The sequence below is a fragment of the Poeciliopsis prolifica genome, unplaced genomic scaffold, assembly GCF_027474105.1.
Source record: "Poeciliopsis prolifica strain line A6 unplaced genomic scaffold, Auburn_PproV2 SCAFFOLD010, whole genome shotgun sequence".
Lineage (NCBI taxonomy): Eukaryota > Metazoa > Chordata > Actinopteri > Cyprinodontiformes > Poeciliidae > Poeciliopsis > Poeciliopsis prolifica.
Genome location: NW_026562385.1, coordinates 4000342 through 4019566, shown reverse-complemented (window position 1 = coordinate 4019566; position 19225 = coordinate 4000342). Strand labels below are relative to the sequence as shown.

At 37.0% G+C, this 19225-nt stretch overlaps 1 protein-coding gene across 2 annotated transcripts in view; it reads left to right on the top strand.

Annotated features, from left to right (window-relative positions):
- The window catches only part of prkcab (protein kinase C, alpha, b), a 94405-nt gene extending 75765 nt beyond the window's left edge, over positions 1-18640 (top strand). Inside the window, exons 7-18 of one of the 2 annotated variants that reach the window (XM_055035657.1) lie at positions 19-153; positions 1285-1378; positions 4283-4312; positions 6431-6571; positions 6687-6860; positions 7276-7367; positions 7934-7996; positions 8334-8472; positions 9669-9749; positions 10638-10745; positions 12674-12814; positions 15203-18640. In XM_055035657.1, the coding sequence (XP_054891632.1) occupies positions 19-153; positions 1285-1378; positions 4283-4312; positions 6431-6571; positions 6687-6860; positions 7276-7367; positions 7934-7996; positions 8334-8472; positions 9669-9749; positions 10638-10745; positions 12674-12814; positions 15203-15367 (1363 nt within the window). In that variant the 3' untranslated portion in view covers positions 15368-18640. The remainder of the gene's footprint in view (positions 1-18; positions 154-1284; positions 1379-4282; positions 4313-6430; positions 6572-6686; positions 6861-7275; positions 7368-7933; positions 7997-8333; positions 8473-9668; positions 9750-10637; positions 10746-12673; positions 12815-15202) is intronic. The other variant, XM_055035658.1, reaches the window with a different exon arrangement.
- The last annotated feature ends 585 nt before the right edge of the window (positions 18641-19225 follow it).

Here is a 19225-nt window from a genome sequence, read left to right as displayed (position 1 = left end):
TTGTGTGTTTCTGTGCAGTAAGCTTAAAGCATCAGATAAGGACCGACGTTTGTCCATTGAGGTTTGGGACTGGGACAGAACCACCCGGAACGACTTCATGGGCTCCATGTCATTTGGTGTGTCTGAGCTCATCAAGGCTTCTCACTGTGGATGGTCAGTTTCCTCGTTGTTATCCTAACCTTGTGTTTCATCAATGTCAAAGCAAATTGCTTTACAGAGCAACAACAAAACTTTTGTAAAAACTGAAACTCAACACTCTTTAAGATTTTAGAGTTTTCATCAGGGATTGTGGCTGACAAAGAGAAACAGTTCAATGTAGCAATCTGGGTGTGAATTTTAACATGTGATTTATGGAATGAGGTGGATCTGAGCAATCTGGTGTTGGCTCATCTGGAGCTGCAAACAATCTTCATTCCAATACCGCACCCTTTAGAGATATTTGCAAAATGGATGAAGAAAAAAACAGTAGAAGAGACAAATAACACCTGGATAATTATTGATAATGATCATTTGTTGATCACACATCTTTTCAGGTATGAAAAAGACTGTCTGCCGCTGCATACTTCAAGGCCACTAGTGGGTGTTTCATACCTATGAAGATGAACATGATTTAAAGTGAATTTCTATGAGTTTTCCCAGTTTTCTGAAGGTAGACAATTGTTAGAAGTACAACAACCATTTATAAAATGTGTAGTTTATTCACAGCTGTTGAAAAATATTTCCTTTTTTCACAAGGTAAAGATTTGTTTCATATCTACTACGCTGACAAATAACTTAGGATGTATACATTTTGTTCATCTTTCATATTATCTGCAGTCAAGTCCAGCTGTCATAAAAGCACCTGTTGGAGCCAGTGGCTTCTCTCTGTGGATCTGTCCTACTCATTCTTTCTCTGTTTGAAACCACATTGGCATTCCTACTTTGTTTTGACCAACTTCTGCTCCAAAAGGAAATCGGGGAAATACCGGCGTGTGAAATGTTGCCAGCCAACTGGGAAACTACTACTCTCTCTGTGTTTGGCTGCAGTCTTTACTAGAAATTACAGTTCATTAGACATTAAAGAAGAAGCAGAGTCAAGCTGGCAAGAGAGTGAAGCCCTGAAAACAAGCAGAAAATAGAAATCAAGTACGTCTAATTAAAGAGAGCAGAAATATGAAGACTTATATACGTGTGTGGGTGGATGGAGGGAGGAATCCAAAGAAGATCATTTAGCAAATCAGTTATGCAATGTCAATGCAAAAAAAACAAAAAAACAATTACCTTTGTGCTTTGCTATTTTCTCAGGTACAAACTGCTGAACCAGGAGGAAGGAGAATACTACAATGTTCCCATTCCAGAAGTAGACGACGTCAATCTGGAGCTTCGACAAAAGTTTGAGGTGGGCAACAGTGTCAAGGCAGTATTATTGTTTTTTTTAAATGGAAAAATATATATTTACAAATGTTTTTTGTAGCTGATTCCATTAACGATGACATGCGACGTCCTTTTCTTTTTTTGTCGCAATGGAAACTTTGTGCTGTTCCCATGTTTTCTGTTATCTATGCTTACAGACATGGACATGAAAATGACTGAAATTAACTTGAACGTATTACCTGGAACGGAAGGTGTTACTCAAATTATCCATTAGATGATTTTATTTCTTTCATCTGCTTTGCATTGCAGTGTCACTTTGAACGAAAAGGACCTGCAAGAAATTGATCAACTTCTTCCTTTCTTTGCAAATGCAGAGTTGATGTTGGCACCGCGTGAATATTCCTGCAGGCTGTCTGGATGAGTTCTCACCATATTCACATTTTTACTGTTTCACTTCCATCTGCATGTAGCAAGAGGCATCATTCTATACATTTATGTTATTTTCTCAACAGCTACTCATATATGTTTATGATACAATGAGGTCAACAGATGCTTAAATAGAACCGTGGCTTTTCCTAAGATGGTAACAGAAAAACAAAAATGCAACAGCACAACATGTTTATCACTGCAGGGTGATGTGATTTACTGAACTTTGAGTGCTTGAAACATTTGTCACAAGGCTGTCAAGAGTGCCTGTGTGATCATTACTCATCCTGATCATAATCGTGTGCTACTACACAGTCGTACATGACATTACAAATGAATAAAACAATATTCATTCCAATAATAAAAATGTGATGTGAACGGGGAGTTGTACAGCGTCCATTATCGCTGCAGTTCCCACACATTTGTGGCTCATGCAGCAACACAAGGGTCTCTATTTTCAAACAAATGCACTGCCATTCCTGATGAAGATGGTTGATCTCCAGTCAATAATCTTTATCCATAAGTACTTTTTAGATGCAGTAAAGGCAAGACACTTTGTGAGCAAAAAAAGGAATAGAAAACACATAACAGAAATGACGTAAATGAGACTGAAAAGAATACAGAACTGTTTAGTTTATTGTAGAAGGTGATGTAAGTTTGAAGGACTTTATGAAATGTAGCCTTGAAGTCCTTCTTCTGATAACTTTAATAATCATAATATGACATTGAGGCTCCGTTAGTAGAGTATGTGGCTTCTAGACTGGAGAAATTCTCAAATTTAAACACCATCTCATTCCCACTGCTAAGTATACCTGTGGAGTGGTGATACTGTGGGCTAATTTCTCTCCCAAAGCACTTGGGACTCTTGTCTGATCATCTGATAGATTCTACTAGTACTCTTGTGTTTTTATTTTTAGCAGTAAATTGATGCAAAAAATATGACTAAATTGTCAAGTTGTAAAGACGATGCATTTCTTAAGATGTAATTAGCTGATTCTTCACCAGGTAATTTAATCAGAGCAGATGAGGATGGAGAAACATGATCAGAAAAGGGCCAGTTCCAGGAAGAAAAAGATGACAAATTGAAAGTCAGATTCAGTTTTGTTCAATACCAACAACCAGACTACAGCTGTGAATTAATGCATCAGATGATATTAGCTACTTTTTCTGTCCTAAATAAGCACATTATTGTTGCTTTACATAATTATCAATTAAAATGACATTAAAGCTGTTCTGAACAGTTCTGTTAGCACTGAAGACATTTTCTGAAGTTAGTTGATTTTTTTTCTGCTCTGAGGTTATGCACCTGGAGGGCAGCATTAAATGTGGCAGGCTCTGCATGCATGGAAACACAGATTACAAAGGTATAGAAAACTAAAAATGTCTAGACAATACTAAAGTGGCTCCTTCTCTGGGAGCCAGAATCACTCCTTATAATGCTTTTGCAGGTTTGACCCAGTTCCCATACTTTGTTCATAACACTACCCACAACATTTGGAGGCCCTCCTTCTGCTTTCCTGTAATCACCCTTTTCATTTCTTCTCGACAGATGAAAATCAGAGTGAAATTATTTTATTGACTTGATGTTTGCTGTACAGTTGTTTTCCTGCCTTGTTCCCATGATTTTTTTTTTGTCAATATAAACAAACTTGCAGATCTTATCAAATCTAGACACAAACTGCAGCCAGTTATTGCTCTCTACTGGTTGCTTTGCTAACTGCAGATGTCATTGAGGTTCGACATGCAACCTTAATTGAACTCGCATCCTCTCCATAGATGGACACATAGATGTATCCTGTTCTGAGAAGTGCAAAACTGGTTGACTCTTAAATAAGAAAGAGAGTAGCTTTAATAAACCCCAGCTTTTAGTGTGTAAGTGTGTGGCCTTGTATTTGATATATTGTAATTCCCACATTAGGAAAAAGTTCTGCTTTGTGTTAGGGGTTAAGTTTGAGACTAAGGTATGATTGAGTTTAGGTTAGGTTTACAGTAAGGATTAAACTAATAAATGTCAGTGGAAATAAATGCAAAGTCCTTGTGAAGACAGAACGACAACCTGACATCCATAAGTGTGTGTGTATGTGTGTGCATTCACGTGTGTATGTGTGTGTGAGGGCACACGGGGTTTAATACTGGACGTAAATGTCTTCTCCTCACTGCACTCCCCGAGGAACTGACTTTTAATTTTCCTCTTTTCTTCATACTGTACGAACCGAGCGACCTTGGCTTTTTCTCTGTCGCTGACGTCTTCGCACAACCGCTGGTTGCCATGGAAACTGGGGCGGGATGCAAAACATGTGAATGTTTTTTTTCTTTTTTACGCTTTGATATTTTCCAGTCGCGGTTTTGATCTTCTTTTTTTCTTTTGTTTTTTTGGAGTTCGCAGATAAGTGGTCGTCAGAGCGATCACTCTTCATGTTTTTTTGTTTTTTTTTTCAGCCAGGTTTGCACACTTTATTTAATCACTGAGCCCACTAATGAGTGAGTTTCTTCTCTTTTCTAGGCCTGCCAGTTAAATATCCACTATCTCAAGGTAGCTCCCCTGCCTGCTTCTTCTATTTCTCTTATGTTTTTTGGCTTACATCTCACTTATTCACTTCCTGAACTGGGATTGTTTGTGGATCTCTGCTGGGATTCCACAAATTAATCTGATTTACTAACAAAGGCCTTCTGCATCATACACTTGTTCCCATTTTATATGTTTTTTTTTTTTTTTATTCTTGTCACAGATTAATCCACTAGATAGAAAACTATCTATCTTGTTTTCTAGATACATAAACTTTCATGAAATAAACAATCCAATCCTATTATGTAGTGAAATTGTCTCGAGGAGAGTCTTATTGAAAGCAAAAATGTATATTTGTACCACATTTGACAAAATATAGTTGTACATTTTATTATTTTTTTAGCTATTTCTTCAAGGTTAAAATGTTTAAACCTTTATGTGTCAGCTGAAAGGACACATCTCATTTATTTTAACAACTTTTCCTTCACCTTGTGCTTGGATTTAATACTTAGAAATATGTATAAAACAACAACATTTGAAAATGGTGACAGCGTTTTGGAAGTAGGAGATCAGTACAATAGCCAACCCAAGCTTTCAGCTTTCAGATTTGGCTCCTAAACAATATTTGGCCTTTGGATCAGATTTGAAGGACTTGAAAACATTTTTATTCAAGTACCATAAAGAAAACAAGCTCAAAATGTATAAAAAAATAAATTTAAGATCAAAACAGAACCCATCCTAAATACAGTTTTCCTATTTCTAATAGTTTCACAGTTTTAGCTGTAAATACACACAGACTGCTTATCCAACACACATAAACCAAACAGCATTGTTGTTAGTAAATTTGTGAAGCTTGCTGCCGTCGGGTTTTGGGGCATTTTCTTTACCTTCCCCTGCTGCCTCTGGCCAGCGGGGCTTCACTTCCACTCCTCACTGGGTGATGACCGCCAACCTTCTACTAGTCTGTGCACGACTATAGAAGGCTGTGTGAACATTAAGCATGTAAATACACTAATTATTCTAACTGTTTGACTGGATACTCACAGCCTCTTATCCTCTGTTGTGTGCAGTATATGTGTGTGTGTGTGTGTGTGTGGTGTGTGTGTGTGTGTGTGTGTGTGGTGTGTGTGTGTGTGTGTGTGTGTGTGTGTGTGTGGGTGTGTGTGTGTGTGGTGTGTGTGTGTGTGTGTGTGTGTGTGCCTGATATTTCCACACAGTGGCACTGTTATATATCTTATAAAACTCATGTTTGACTGCACTGCATCTGGTGAAATGAAACTGCTGATGTATTTGCTTGAAGTGAAACTATAGATGTTAGTTGTGTTAAACTTTGTTCAGTTTTGCATTTGAAGAAATGTCCCTGCATTTTTCTATTGTGTGTCAAATGAGACGACTTGGATCTCAGCTATGCTGGGGTGATAATGAGTTATAACAGGAAGCTAAAGAGAAACAATAATGAGTTAAACTGAAATGAAGATGCATCTTGTGAATTTTTGGTATAAGCAACAGACATTTTACTGAATATTCAAACTTTGTCAAAGATTTCTAACGTATGATTTGCATTTGCACTTCTCTTACTGCATAAGAGAAGTAACCCCAAAAATTGCCAATTTGCAAGGGCAATTTGCAAGAAAAATAATTTTAGGCTCATATTTTGTTCACCAACAGGCCTATTTTGAAAACAATACTTTTGACCATTGGATTTTGTACGTTCTGTGTGTGTGTTTGTATTTTATTAACAATTATTTCATGATTTAATAAAAATGTCAATAACTGTAAGAATTTTTATTCATTTGTAACTATAATGTTTTTGTATTATTTTCAGTTGTTAATTTATTAATTTTTACTAACAAAACTTAGTTTAATGTAGTTTTAAAAATAAAAATCTTACCAAATCATGAATTTTTTTCATTACTGAATAAATTTAAGTATTGTTTTTTATTATCACAAATGGACAGCTGTGTAACAACTTTATCTGACGTAATTGTTGATATGCATGCGTCCTTCACCACCTGTCTCTCACAAAAATGTGGAAACTCAGAGTTTTGTCTTTTTTCTTCTAGAAAGTGATAATATATGTGATTAAAACATCCACATTTTAGGGAACTTCATGAAAATGATTTTGTGTGTGTGTGTTTGTAACAGAAAGCCAAGCTGGGCCACGGTAAGAAAGTGATCACACCAACAGACCACCGGCGGTTCAGTCTGCCCTCAGGTAACATGGACCGGGTCCGGCTCAGCGACTTCAACTTTCTGGCTCTCCTGGGAAAAGGCAGCTTCGGAAAGGTGTGACTTTTATACATTTAATTTAAAAAGCAACAGCAACACTTTGAATAAAGCAGCCAAAGTAAAGTTTAGCTTTTTTTTTTAACCTTCAGTGTGACGTCTTTGTCAAATGCAGGTAATGTTGGCAGAGATGAAATCATCAGAGGAGCTGTACGCCATAAAGATCCTAAAGAAAGACGTCGTGATCCAGGATGACGACGTTGAATGTACGATGGTGGAGAAGAGGGTGTTAGCACTAAGAGACAAACCCCCCTTCCTCACGCAGCTCCACTCTTGCTTTCAGACTGTGGTGGGTACAAAAAAATCCCTGCAGCTTTCTGCTGTCGTCATAGTTAATAATAATGCCCACTTCTGCACTGACGTCTTGTTCATACAGACAAAAAAAAAGCTCCCTATTTAAAGGGAACCATTGTTCTTCCAAAGCAATTTCACTTCCTCTGAGTGTAACTGTTATTACTTTTGTAGTTGTCCTAACATTTCAGGGATGCCAAAGAAATTGGCATCCCCTGCAGGGAAAATTGAGAGTGAAAAAATAGTGACTCTATGCAGACGCAGCCTCACTCTAAGCTTTTTAAATAAAAACTGGAGACATAAGTTGTTGCTTGACAAGGAGGATATGACGTATTTCTTAAGCTTAGGTGACCTTATCTACTGTGTGTCTGTTCATCTGCACTCTGGACAATAACCTGCTGTTTTTATTACAGGACCGACTCTACTTTGTGATGGAATACATTAATGGAGGGGATCTCATGTATCATATCCAGCGTATGGGAAAGTTTAAGGAGCCTCAGGCAGTGTAAGGTCTCACTCTGAACTATGCAAATGGTTTGAAAATGGAGATGCTTTTCTACAGGCAGCTTCAGTGTGTGATGTCAACACCTCAGACTGGTGCTGGGCAGTTAAACTCAAACGTTGAAACCCTCATTATTTCTTTGGATGTGTATACAGAATTTAAATGAAAAATATAAAATGAAATTATCTTCTAGATCTGAAATGAATGAAAAGGTGTTAAAATCCCAGTAGCTTTCAGAAACATACTGGGAAATATATATAAAGAAATATTAAGAACTCTTTGAAAATGAACCTGAGAGACTCCCTGGGAACAAAATAGATAGAAAAGAAAAATATTTAGATAAGTAACATAGTAATAGCAAGAAGATAAAAAGAAACAAGGCTGGATGCCAAGTACTGTATTTGTTACCAATGTTCCACTAAAATCACAGAATTTTGCTTATGAACATTGATACCTGTTTCCTTATTATATTCAAATGAATTAGTTGTTAATTTATTAACAACTAATTCATGATATTAAGTTTATCAGCATGTAAAATGTCTGCTACAATTTGTATTATTATTTTTCAGATTTTATGCAGCTGAGATAGCAGTCGGCTTGTTTTTCTTGCATCGAAAGGGAATCATATACAGGTGGGTTTCTGGATGTTTCATGCAGCTGTGGTTATTTAGACTGAATTAAAGGACCTCTTACATTAATCATAGCTTGACAGACTGAATATAGCAAAACAAGACTTTAAAGGAAAGGCAACAAGACAAAGAAAGTAAAAAGAAATGCGGAGATAAAAATACACCTGACAGCTGCATTCACTTCAGGGCAAATCCAGCATATCTGCAGTTGCACCTCTAACTTAATATTTGATATATGATGCAGATTGTTGTGTTTTTTACTTCAGGTTAAAAAAATAGGGGATGGGGGGAAGTGACCAGGGGAGTGATTTGAATTCTCACAAAGCTGTCTGTGCTGCAGGGATCTGAAGTTGGACAATGTGATGCTGGACTGCGAAGGCCACATCAAGATAGCGGACTTTGGCATGTGCAAAGAGAACATGTATGAAGGGATGTCAACACGCACCTTCTGTGGCACCCCGGACTACATCGCACCTGAGGTGAGACGTCTGATGAGGAAAACAAAGGTTTTACCTCATTAAATTTGAAAAACACCAGAAACTCTTTTTACCAATTACTGCAGTCAAAAGAAAGTTAATAAATAATGGTCAATATGCGATCTTGTGCTGTTGAAATCACTTTCTATCAAATAAATTAGGTTTTTTAAATAATTGAACCATTTTGTGTTGCATAGATAATTTACCTGATTTATTTTACAGAAACCATGTTCATTTTATGTGCGCATCAGGAATGGATTAACATGATTTTGTTTTTTTGTCAAACTTCTAAAATCCGTTGTTTTTCTGATTTTAATTCCCAGAGACCATCAATTGAAAGCAATAAATTTTAACATATGCTTGAGTCCAATTATTTTGTTCTCTCTAGTTGTATGATAACTAATGAATGCAACTAGTCAGTTTTAATTTAAAACTGCTTTTGTGTTTGTGGGACTCTTAACTTCTTGCAGTGAAAGTTGTTTACCCAACAGGATGTAAAGATTGTTTTTTTTTTTTATCACAATTGCAGGAATACCTCGTGATAATGATGTTTAAATCCTCCATCTCTTAAACACATAATGAAGTGTTTGTGCCTTGTATATTGCCGCCTCTGTTGCTTCATTAAGATTTTTCTGTACTGCCCATCTGCACACTTATTTACATTGTTTTTTTACACATTCATGGTGATATAAAACTGTACATATCTTCCATAAATTGGTAGATTTTATCCTCTGATGTAGCCGAATGCACAGCCATAGTTCAGGATTTTTGTGCACAGGAAGCTTTTGAAAAAAGTTACAATTTATGAACCATTTGGAAGCTGTTGAAAATGCTGCATTTGTGCATTTAAATGAAACACAGCTGTGATTTAGCTCTTTGCTTGTGCAACTGTGCCATTATTATGTCTGTGTGTGGAGCGTGTGTGGGAGGGAGGTGTGGTGGGATGGCAAATTGGATGTTAGAAGAAAGTGCCTTTGTCATGGCAGCCTAAAATAGCTGGCTGGGTTTAATGGGGGCTGATTTAGTTTGGTGAGAATGCGGGTAATCAAAATGGTTTTTGTTCCTTTTTTCTTCAGTAACTTTAGTGCAGATCCAATAGACTGTATCCAACTCTACTCTTTACTTGCTTTCAGCAAAGTAAGTATGAAGAAATAAGTTATTGTTTTTGTAAATATATGTGTTGTCTCTTTTTGTCTTAGATAATAGCTTACCAGCCTTATGGAAAATCGGTGGACTGGTGGGCTTATGGAGTTCTCCTGTATGAGATGTTGGCAGGGCAGGTAACACATTGCTTCACTCTTCATTGCCTCTTTGCAAAGGATTTGTATCAAGATCTTAAAACTTGGTAAATAACCACAATTAAATAATCAAAGAATTGTTCTTATTTTAATTTTTAAAAAATCTGTAAATATCATCAATTGATCAGATTTTTGTAGTCAAAAGAAACAATTTGAAACGGCTCCTCTGCGCTCTGAAAAAAATATTTTCACAGAATTTTAGATTAAACAATATGTGTGCATTTTTAATTGTAACTGTTTGTGTTGTTCTCCTTTCTGCCACCAGAGGCACCGAAGAGAACTAATGCATCAAAGCTGTCCTGGGATAGAAAAAGTTTTTTTCTCTTTAATAAATGGGAAAAGGGTACATTTATTCAGAATTGGATAACTGCTCTAGAAATTATCTAGATTTTAATTTATTCAGACAAAAATAGTGTGAAATATCAAAATGCATCTTTAGCACATAAGTTATTGAAGTCTTTCAAAAATTGACTTGCAATGAAAGCAAGTTATATTTCAGGATTAAAAATAAACTCATTCAAATCTGTTGTAATGTTAGCACCACAATAAAAAAAAAACTTCTGCACTGTCTAATATCTGAAATGGGAGATACTTTCATAAATACAGTAGTTTGAAGCAACAAAATTTGACAGATATTCTTATATACATAACTTTCCATCTAAAATTAGTAGTGACATAATTTCCTGCTTTCTTTTCAAGATACGCTAAAAATGTCACTGTTGTCTGCAGATATTCAGACACTTTGACAGCGGTGTCACCTTCATCTGCAGACGTTGTCACCTCGGTGTGATGCACATAACACGCTGTAAATTTTCGTCATTACATTTTCTGCCTGAGCTCTTTATCACTTGTGCTTCTGTACATTTCTAGCCACCGTTTGATGGTGAAGACGAGGACGAGCTCTTCCAGTCCATCATGGAGCACAACGTGTCCTACCCAAAGTCCATGTCTAAGGAAGCAGTGTCCATCTGCAAAGGGGTAAGGAGAGAGAATAAATCCAGTGAGAAGGAAGATGTGCAGTTTTCCAAAATGTTTCAGGTGCAGCATTGTTTAATCTGATAAAAAAAAAAAAAAAAAAAACAGACAGCAATTTTAAATCCAATTATCTGCCTCTCCCGAATGTGCCACACTGTCACCTTGAAAAAGTGGCAGTAGGTTGTGATTGTGTAACAGGTCTTGTCCTGTGCAGAAAGGCTTGTGTTTTCATCGTTTGGTGACAACAGAAGAGTTGGGTCAATTCAAGAGTGAGGAGCTCTGTTTTGGTATTCTCGGTTGTTGCCGTTCATCATACACCTGGAAGTCATGGGAACATAATAACTGAAGCTTTGCAGCTTCTTGCATGAGGCGGTTTTCTGTGTGACAGCGGACATTTAGCTTTGACAGGTAATTTTCAGCACCATCCCAAAAGCGGCTGGCTTGGGAGAAGTTACGTAATCATCAGGGGGATTCGCACATCCATACATTTTTCATTGGCTGTGGAACAAAATTCTGCACAAAAAACAAGAATAACCACAAATGCTGTGGTTATTTTTTAAATTATATACATTGCAAAATAAACAAAGAGAATACAGCATTTATATTGCAAATATAATTTTTCTTATTTGTTTTATAAATATAAGATAATGACTCAGAAGGTAAATAACGAGTATTCTTGCAGTCACTCCATTTTGTCAAAATTCGAGAGGGAAAATGAGAAAATAAAGCAAAGATATACTGTGTGTTCATCTCTTACTTTTTAATGTTGCTTCACCAGAAATATTTCCATCGTCATGGCTCTGCACCTTACATCACCTTTTTCTGTTGTCATCTTTCAGTTCCCACATATATAAATATATTTTATATCAAACTTAGCAGGGTATTAGGTTGCTGGTCTATTTGTCCTTATCAGTCACTTTACTAGACATTAAGATACTTTTCTGATTAAAAAAAGCAGACATTGCAAATCTGTGTCTCAGTGGAAACAGATGTATAAGGTTCCAAAACGTAGAAGATTATGCAGTAGATCTGCTTGCTGATCTAAAAAGGCATTTCTTTTTAAATGATCTTAGTCTTTATTTGATTTGCCACACAGCCATTGAGACACAATATAAATGGGCTCAACCTTTTTCTACTATTGTTTTTATTTATTTTTTGTTCTCATCCTTTAGAAACTACATTTAGTTTCAAAAACCTTTTAGTTGCAAAAGTCTCCAAAGTTAAAAACCAGAAATAGTTTTTTTCCATGAAACTAAAATTATGATTTGAAACATTTGTCAGTATGTTAATGACATCTTAGTGCTGAAGATTATAGTACATTAATATTATCTAATCTATTTTTTTTGTGTGTGTGGTTCAGACGTTTGCTCTATTACAGGAAGTTGTTTTGCTGCAATAGAGTCATAAATTTCCAAGGCATTCAAAAATATCCCTGTATTTATGTGTTCACCTTACATCTGGGTTGTGCTTTCATTTCAGTGCCTCACAGCAGCTATGTGGTGTTGATTTCTATATTATGATTATTTACTGACAAGGAAATTAGCTTTTAGAGTTAATTTACAAACTAGAGAGTGTTAACATTTGGCTGCAGACTGATGGCTATTTCTATTAACGCATCACAGCCTCATTTATTGTGTTTTTTTTATTCTCAAGCCTGTCACAAAATATGTTTCATAATGCGAAAACAGGTGACAAAACAGATTTCTCTCCTGCTATTGTGGGATTCGCTATTTATTAACAAAGAATCACTCATGGTTGAAATTGAAGGTGACTGAATCTCCTTTGTGTAATAATAAATTTGCTGTCAGTTTTTCTAAAATAGTTCAGTTTACGCTCCTTTTTTTCTTCAGCTTTGCCATTTAGTTGTTTATTTTTTAAGTCTTCAAGCTGGAATTGTCTCAGCTGCCATTTCTCATTCGGTTTGTCCTCAGCTGATGACAAAGCATCCATCAAAGCGCCTCGGCTGCAGCATGGAGGGCGAGCGGGACATCAGAGAGCAAGCCTTCTTCAGACGTATCGACTGGGAACGCCTCGCAAACCGAGAGATCCAGCCGCCTTTCAAACCCAAAGTGGTGAGTAAAGTGGATGTTTGTTTGAGCAGAAGATCACATACCAGTAATCCCAAGAATATACTTCAAAGTCTAGTTTTGAAAGTCTAATTTGAAAAAATTAATTGGCCCAGAGAAAGGGACTTTTTACAAATTTCCCATGAAATACATTTTTAGATCATCCAGAGTTCAAGGTCCTCCCGACAAGTTTTCAATAAACTTTCAGTGAGATCTACTCACTGAAATGTGACTGGTTTACTGTTTTGAAAACTAAAAACTTGGTAATGGTAGGGCAGAAAAACATTTCCGGCACCACCCCAAAACAACCAGTTGGCATTTAGAGGCCATCTGTTTGTTGTTGTGGAGGCTTTAGTAAACCAAATACCACCTTTAGCTGCAGTCCAGCTTCGACACCACTGTGATAAATAACTAGAGGTGTTAATAATTGTGTTAAGTTTGGCATTATACTGCTCCAGTCTGATGGATATATTGTAAGGCATTTTACACATCTACCAGCAATGCCAACAAAGTACTGTCGATATAAAACATTTTCTCACAGTCAGCAAAAACTTTCCCTTTGATTTTCTTTTCCATACAAGTGTTTTTGGATTATTGAATGTCTGAATCCAAAACTTAGTTTGATTTTCCCAGACTGTATTGTGTATGCTTTTTGGCTAATGCTATTGTCTTCAGCAGGATATTTATTTGGAGTTTTTCAGACGTTGCATTCAGCACTTCAGTTGCTCTTAATTGTTATATTACATCAGGAAATGAGAAAATGATTCAGAAAACACTCAATCATCTCCTTTGAGCCCTCTAATGTAAATTATTAACAACTTCAGCTTTCCTGGCAGCTGCATAGAGGAATTCATAGCAGCTCAGTTGATTAGATATTTCAAATTTGGATCAGCTGGACTTTTAATTAACACAAAGTCAGTAAAGCTAAATTTTATCGACCACCATGTTTTTACAGCTATATGATCAAAATACTCTGATCCCTTGATTTGAATTGTACATCTGAGCAATTAGCTTTTCACCACATCCTAACCAGCAGGAATGTCAGTCTCTTAAGTAGTCAAATACTTTGTAATTTTTGTTTCACATGTTCCTGAAAAAGATGTTGGAGGTTGGAAAATGTGCAGAAAGCATCCTGCGTAGCGATTTTCTGCCACATACGGAGTGTGATGTATGTCATTTTAAATCGCTGTTGAATAATTGAAGTCATTTCCTGGAGGAAACTGTTTCTTGCAAACACAGCTCTTTAGTGAGAACGCAGGAATCTGAATGCATATTATGTTTTTTTTATGCATTTATTTGTTTTTCTTGCTAAACTGTAATATTTTATATTCACCCAGAGAAGTTGAAGGTTGAAAATTCAGCGGTTAGCACCTGCTTGCCCTTCCTAAACCACATCCTTTGATAGAAACTTCTAATTTTCTGCTTGCTGACCGCCCCATCCTTCATCCCTTCAACGCCCGTGAAGTCTGAAGCGTTGCCACTGATGGTTAAAAATAGCAGAGTTGCCCTTTACTTCCACACCAAATAAATGCAAAACTGCACACTGAATGTCACACATAAGGACTGGAAAACACTTCTAAAAGCAGGTGGTTCTATTAGAGCTGCGCTGTGTGGCTTATTACATTTGTGAGATCGTAGGCTGTGACATAAATTGGTCTGAAGGGACCGCAAACTGATGCATCTGAGCTTTTATGGCTCTGCTTGTGTTAAATTATGGAGCAGCTGAACATATCTGGAATGCTAATGTATCTCCTGAGCAGATGCACTGCAAAGAAGAAGTGCTGAAATTCAATATGACAAATTATAGATTTTTGTTGTGCGTAACATCTGTATTTCATTGTATAGCTTTGCAAAAAGTGGTCAGGCCCATTTGAACTTTTTCATATTTCATTATACTATCACCTTCAATGTGTTTTATAGGGATTCCATGGGATTGCCCAAGAAAAAGTATTGTGCAATTGTGAGGTAGTTTTCCAGAAAAAAACTAATATCTCTGTGTGTGCAAGTGTGTTGTGCATTTGCAATCAGCATCCCTCTGAGGAAATGTGTTGTAATTGCACCTGTTTTTTTCTACACTGACTTGAACTCAGACAAACTTTTTTGTCATTCAGATTACAGAAAGTATACAGACGGGGGGGGGCAATATTATGTTGAGTTAAAAACTTTATATATTACTCATAATATGTAGTATTTAAAAAGGTCTAGAAGCATAAAATAAATAGTGCCTGTTAAATAATATCCATTGTTGGGTCTTCCTCATTGCAGCGTTTGACTTGTTAAACATTGAAATTTCACCCTCCCTGTGGGTCCATTGAGAATCCCTCTAAAGCAGAAAACGTTAGGACGTTTGACCGAACCTCCCCGATCTCCCATCTATCTTCTCATTTCTTACAGTGTGGAAAGGGAGCAGAAAACTTCGACAAGTTCTTCACGCGCACTCAGCCCGTACTGACCCCTCCAGACCAGCTGGTCATTGCCAACATCGACCAGAGCGAGTTCGCTGGCTTCTCCTTCATCAACCCTCAGTTTATCCATCCATCTCTGCACAGCGTGGTATGAGGAGGAAACATCTAAAACATCCCATGACCAACAGACTCAGTTTGTCCTCTAGTTTCTGCATCTGAGAATCATGCAATTTAAGGGAACTGGCACTGATTTCCAACTCTTAATCTGTGGTGCATTAATTAGTCCAACTCCGTGTTTCCAGACTCCCAGCTGTGGTTTTCTGTAGGCCGACAGCCTTTTATCTTGTGAATGAATGTGTCTCGGTATCAGTTACTATCTCTTTTGGTGTTAAAGGTACAATCCGGTTTTCTCTCATGGCCCCGCAATGCACAAAAAGACTGAAGCTATTTTTTCCCCCCGTTTCTGCCTGAACTTTATCTACATGTTTGTTACATTTCTACACTGAGAAAAGAGTTAGTACACTGTTACGCGAGTGCCAAAGTAGAGATGAAAATACATTTCTATTGCTTATTTTTTTTTCCACCTTTGGCCTTTCCTTATCCTGTCAACTCACTAAAACGTCTCAACAAGAGGCTGTTTGTATTTGTCGTTTCGTAGAGCGTGTTACTCACAGTGTATCTGACGCGATTTGGACAGACAGAAGAAAACTGTGTCAATGTTGCAATTCATCCTGGTCTTTTCAGCACAGCAGATGTTAGTTGCAGTGGACAAGTCGTTCAGAAAAAATCCGAGTTAGCGAGATGCTATTTTCATATGCACAAAGCAGATCTCTGTCGCATGCTTATTTTCTGACTCTGTATGAGCTGTAGGGTCTAGGATGCTGTACACGTCTTGTATGACTGTAAAGTTTAGTATACTGGTATAAAATTCAACAATATACATGTTTACTCGGATTAAAGGTTTCTTACTGGGATAAAGGTTTTGTGTATGACTTTTACGTTCAAAGAGGTTCAACCCCGATGTTATTTTTATGTTGTTGTTGTTGTTTTTTTGTGTAAATATGTTCAAGAAGATATGTTACTTGCCGATTTTATACAACACAATGAATGTGCTTTTACTACCATAGACGGTTTGAACATTTCTATGTTTAGATTAGTCCAGAAAACAGACCTATATGAATTTTGGCTGATTCTTTGGTAGCTTTGGTATCAGCAAACCCTGTCTTACATGTATGTATACCAAGTATTTATCCCCTGTTTTCTACTATTCAGTGTCATTTAGAGAATATGCAGCACAACCTGTGCGTGGAGCGATCGAATGCCCCTCTTGCCTTGGTCCCGACAGGATCGACTCCCTCTGTAGACAAACTGAATCCCAATCCGAGCCGTAATGGTGCAATGATTCTGGAGCGCCCTGTGGCCGAAACGTGTCATGTCTTTATATTTATATTGTGTGCATGCGTGAGGCGAGGCCTGATCCGAGCATGAAAAAAGGCCCCTGCATGATGTAGAGACCGTGATGTCGTGCACAATGAGAAAAACCAGCCAGCAATGTGTAAATTTTTTGTTGTTTTTTTTTCCGATCACGTCTTTCCTCTTTCTCTGTCATGTAGCCTAATCTGTTTGGCTAAAATAGCGCAATTTTAAGCAGTGTAAGAAATGTGAATTGTTTGACATGGCTATTTGTATTCTCCGGTGCCAAGCACATTTTTATGTATCCAACACACTTAATTTGTCCTTTTTGCTAATGAGAAATACTAACGTCTAAAGGAAAATCTTCAAAAAGCTGCCATTTTGAGATTCTCGCACAACTAGAAACCCATGAATTAAATCTAAACCTCCTGTCAGAGTTTGCATTTCTTACAGTGTCTTGTAATCATACAACTAGACTTTTTCCACATTTTATTTCTATACAACAAGCAAACTTCAATGTATTTCACTGAGATTTTACATGGCAGAGTAACACACACTGATCCAAAACTGTAATGTAAAAATTATGCACTGTTAGGTCTTTTCAGGGTGTTTGTCTACCAGCTTTACTCATGCTTTGTTAGATTAGACTGGAATCACCTAACATCAAATTGTCTTGCTGCAGACTCTGAGTTGGAGTTACCCCTGGACTTTGACTGGGTCATGTTTTGTTGGAACGTCTTTCTCTGTGCCACAGTTGAGTTTTTTGAAGCCTCCAACAGGTTTATATCCGGTTATTTTGTATTTGGTTATATTCACCTGCACATCAACTTTGACCTGCCTTCCAGTTTCTGCCAAAGAAAACTATCTCCACGTCATGATGCTGCCACCTCCATGGGTTAGCTTGTGTTTGCGGTGCCCAGCATGAGTCCTGTTAGTGTAATAATCTTTAAATGGGTCTTTCAAAGGATTTCTTTCAACAACAACTTATTTCTTGTCACTTTCCTTTAAAGGCACAGTGTAGAGTGGCTGTCAGATCTTTTCCACCTGAGCTGCGGCTCCTCAAGTGTCTGATGCTTGGTATTTCCTTTCACTTCACTATTTTACACACTATGTTATGTTGGTCTGTCACAATCATGTTAGATCCTCAAGAGTTTCTGTTCTGTAACTTTCAGATGCATCTTTGCTCCAACACGCCTGAATCAAAAAAAAATCTTCTCAGAACTAGACGGTATCCTGAGCAGGAAATTCTTTCAGTTGTATTAAAGCTACATGTAAATATTATTTTAAAAAATAGTTTTTTACACATTTGTTAAACCTGCCTCTGTTGTGACAGTATCGTAGGAGACAGATAATCTTTGAAAAAAAAAAAAATCAAGATTCTCTGCCTTCTTGTTGAGCTACTAGAGTGATCTACAAAAATCATGTACGTTGTTTTTAACCAAACAATATATTTCTGAAGATAGCAAAAGAGCTTGATTTTTTTTTTTTTTCACAGATTATCTGTGTTAAACTATACTGGACGACAAAGTGTCAGTTTCAATAAATGTGTAGAAAAACGTTTTCATAAAAGTTACAGCGGGAGCGTCAAACCAAAGATGCAACTAAAAGCTGCAGGCCAACAGCTTTTGAGAACACGAGTTGACGACCTTGGTCTGTATATGAAATCACAATGTAATAAATTGAAGTTTGGGGTTGCGAAGCAACAAAATTCAATGGGTATGAATTTGTTTCAAGGCACTGTATGTATCGGGACCAAAATTAAATCTTTTAAAAGAAACTGAATGTTTACATGTCTCATATTGAGAAACTATGTTGGATGGGAGATTGGAGAAAAACTTTTGTCAATCTGTTATGTGGGTAAAGAATTACTACAGGTTACATGTGGAGCTACAGAGCGGTTTGTACGTTTCCCCTCAATGTTCCTGCTTTGTAACCTGATTCTTCTTGTCCCTTTGTTCTTTGTGGTATGATGGATACTGTGTATAAATAAAGTATGAAATATATATATAAATATATATATATAAATATACATCACAATGTCTTATTGGTTGTTTTCCTTGTGTGGTATTACTGCTCAAATGTGTTTGATTCTCTCCTTGTTCAGCAAAACAGCAAAAAGAACCAAATTTCAAAAGCTACATTTCTTTTCTCTGATCTTAAAATAACATCATATTTCCAGATATTTTATGAGTTGGATGGTTATGTTAGTGTGTAAAAACAAAACAGAACTTGGTGCTGTATTGACAGTAATTTTTTCATAATTTAATTAATATTTGTTTGGAGTCAGGTCATCTTTACATAAAACAAAGCCTTTACCTAAAATCTAGGAATTTCTCTAGTAATTTGCTAATAATACTCAGTCATTTGAAGTTGCAGCTGCTGAGTCTCTGTGTGTGTGTGTGTGTGTATGTGCGTGTGAGTGGGTGTGTGAGTGTGTGTGTGTGTGAGTATTCACACAATGAGCATCAAACGGCAGAGCAGGGCCAAGTAGCTCTCTCTGTCTTTCTTCCTCTCTCTCTTTCTCTCTGTCTGTCTCTCCCTCACCCGTTGGACTGGAGCATCGACACACTGCTTCATCATTTCCGTCAACTCACTGTTC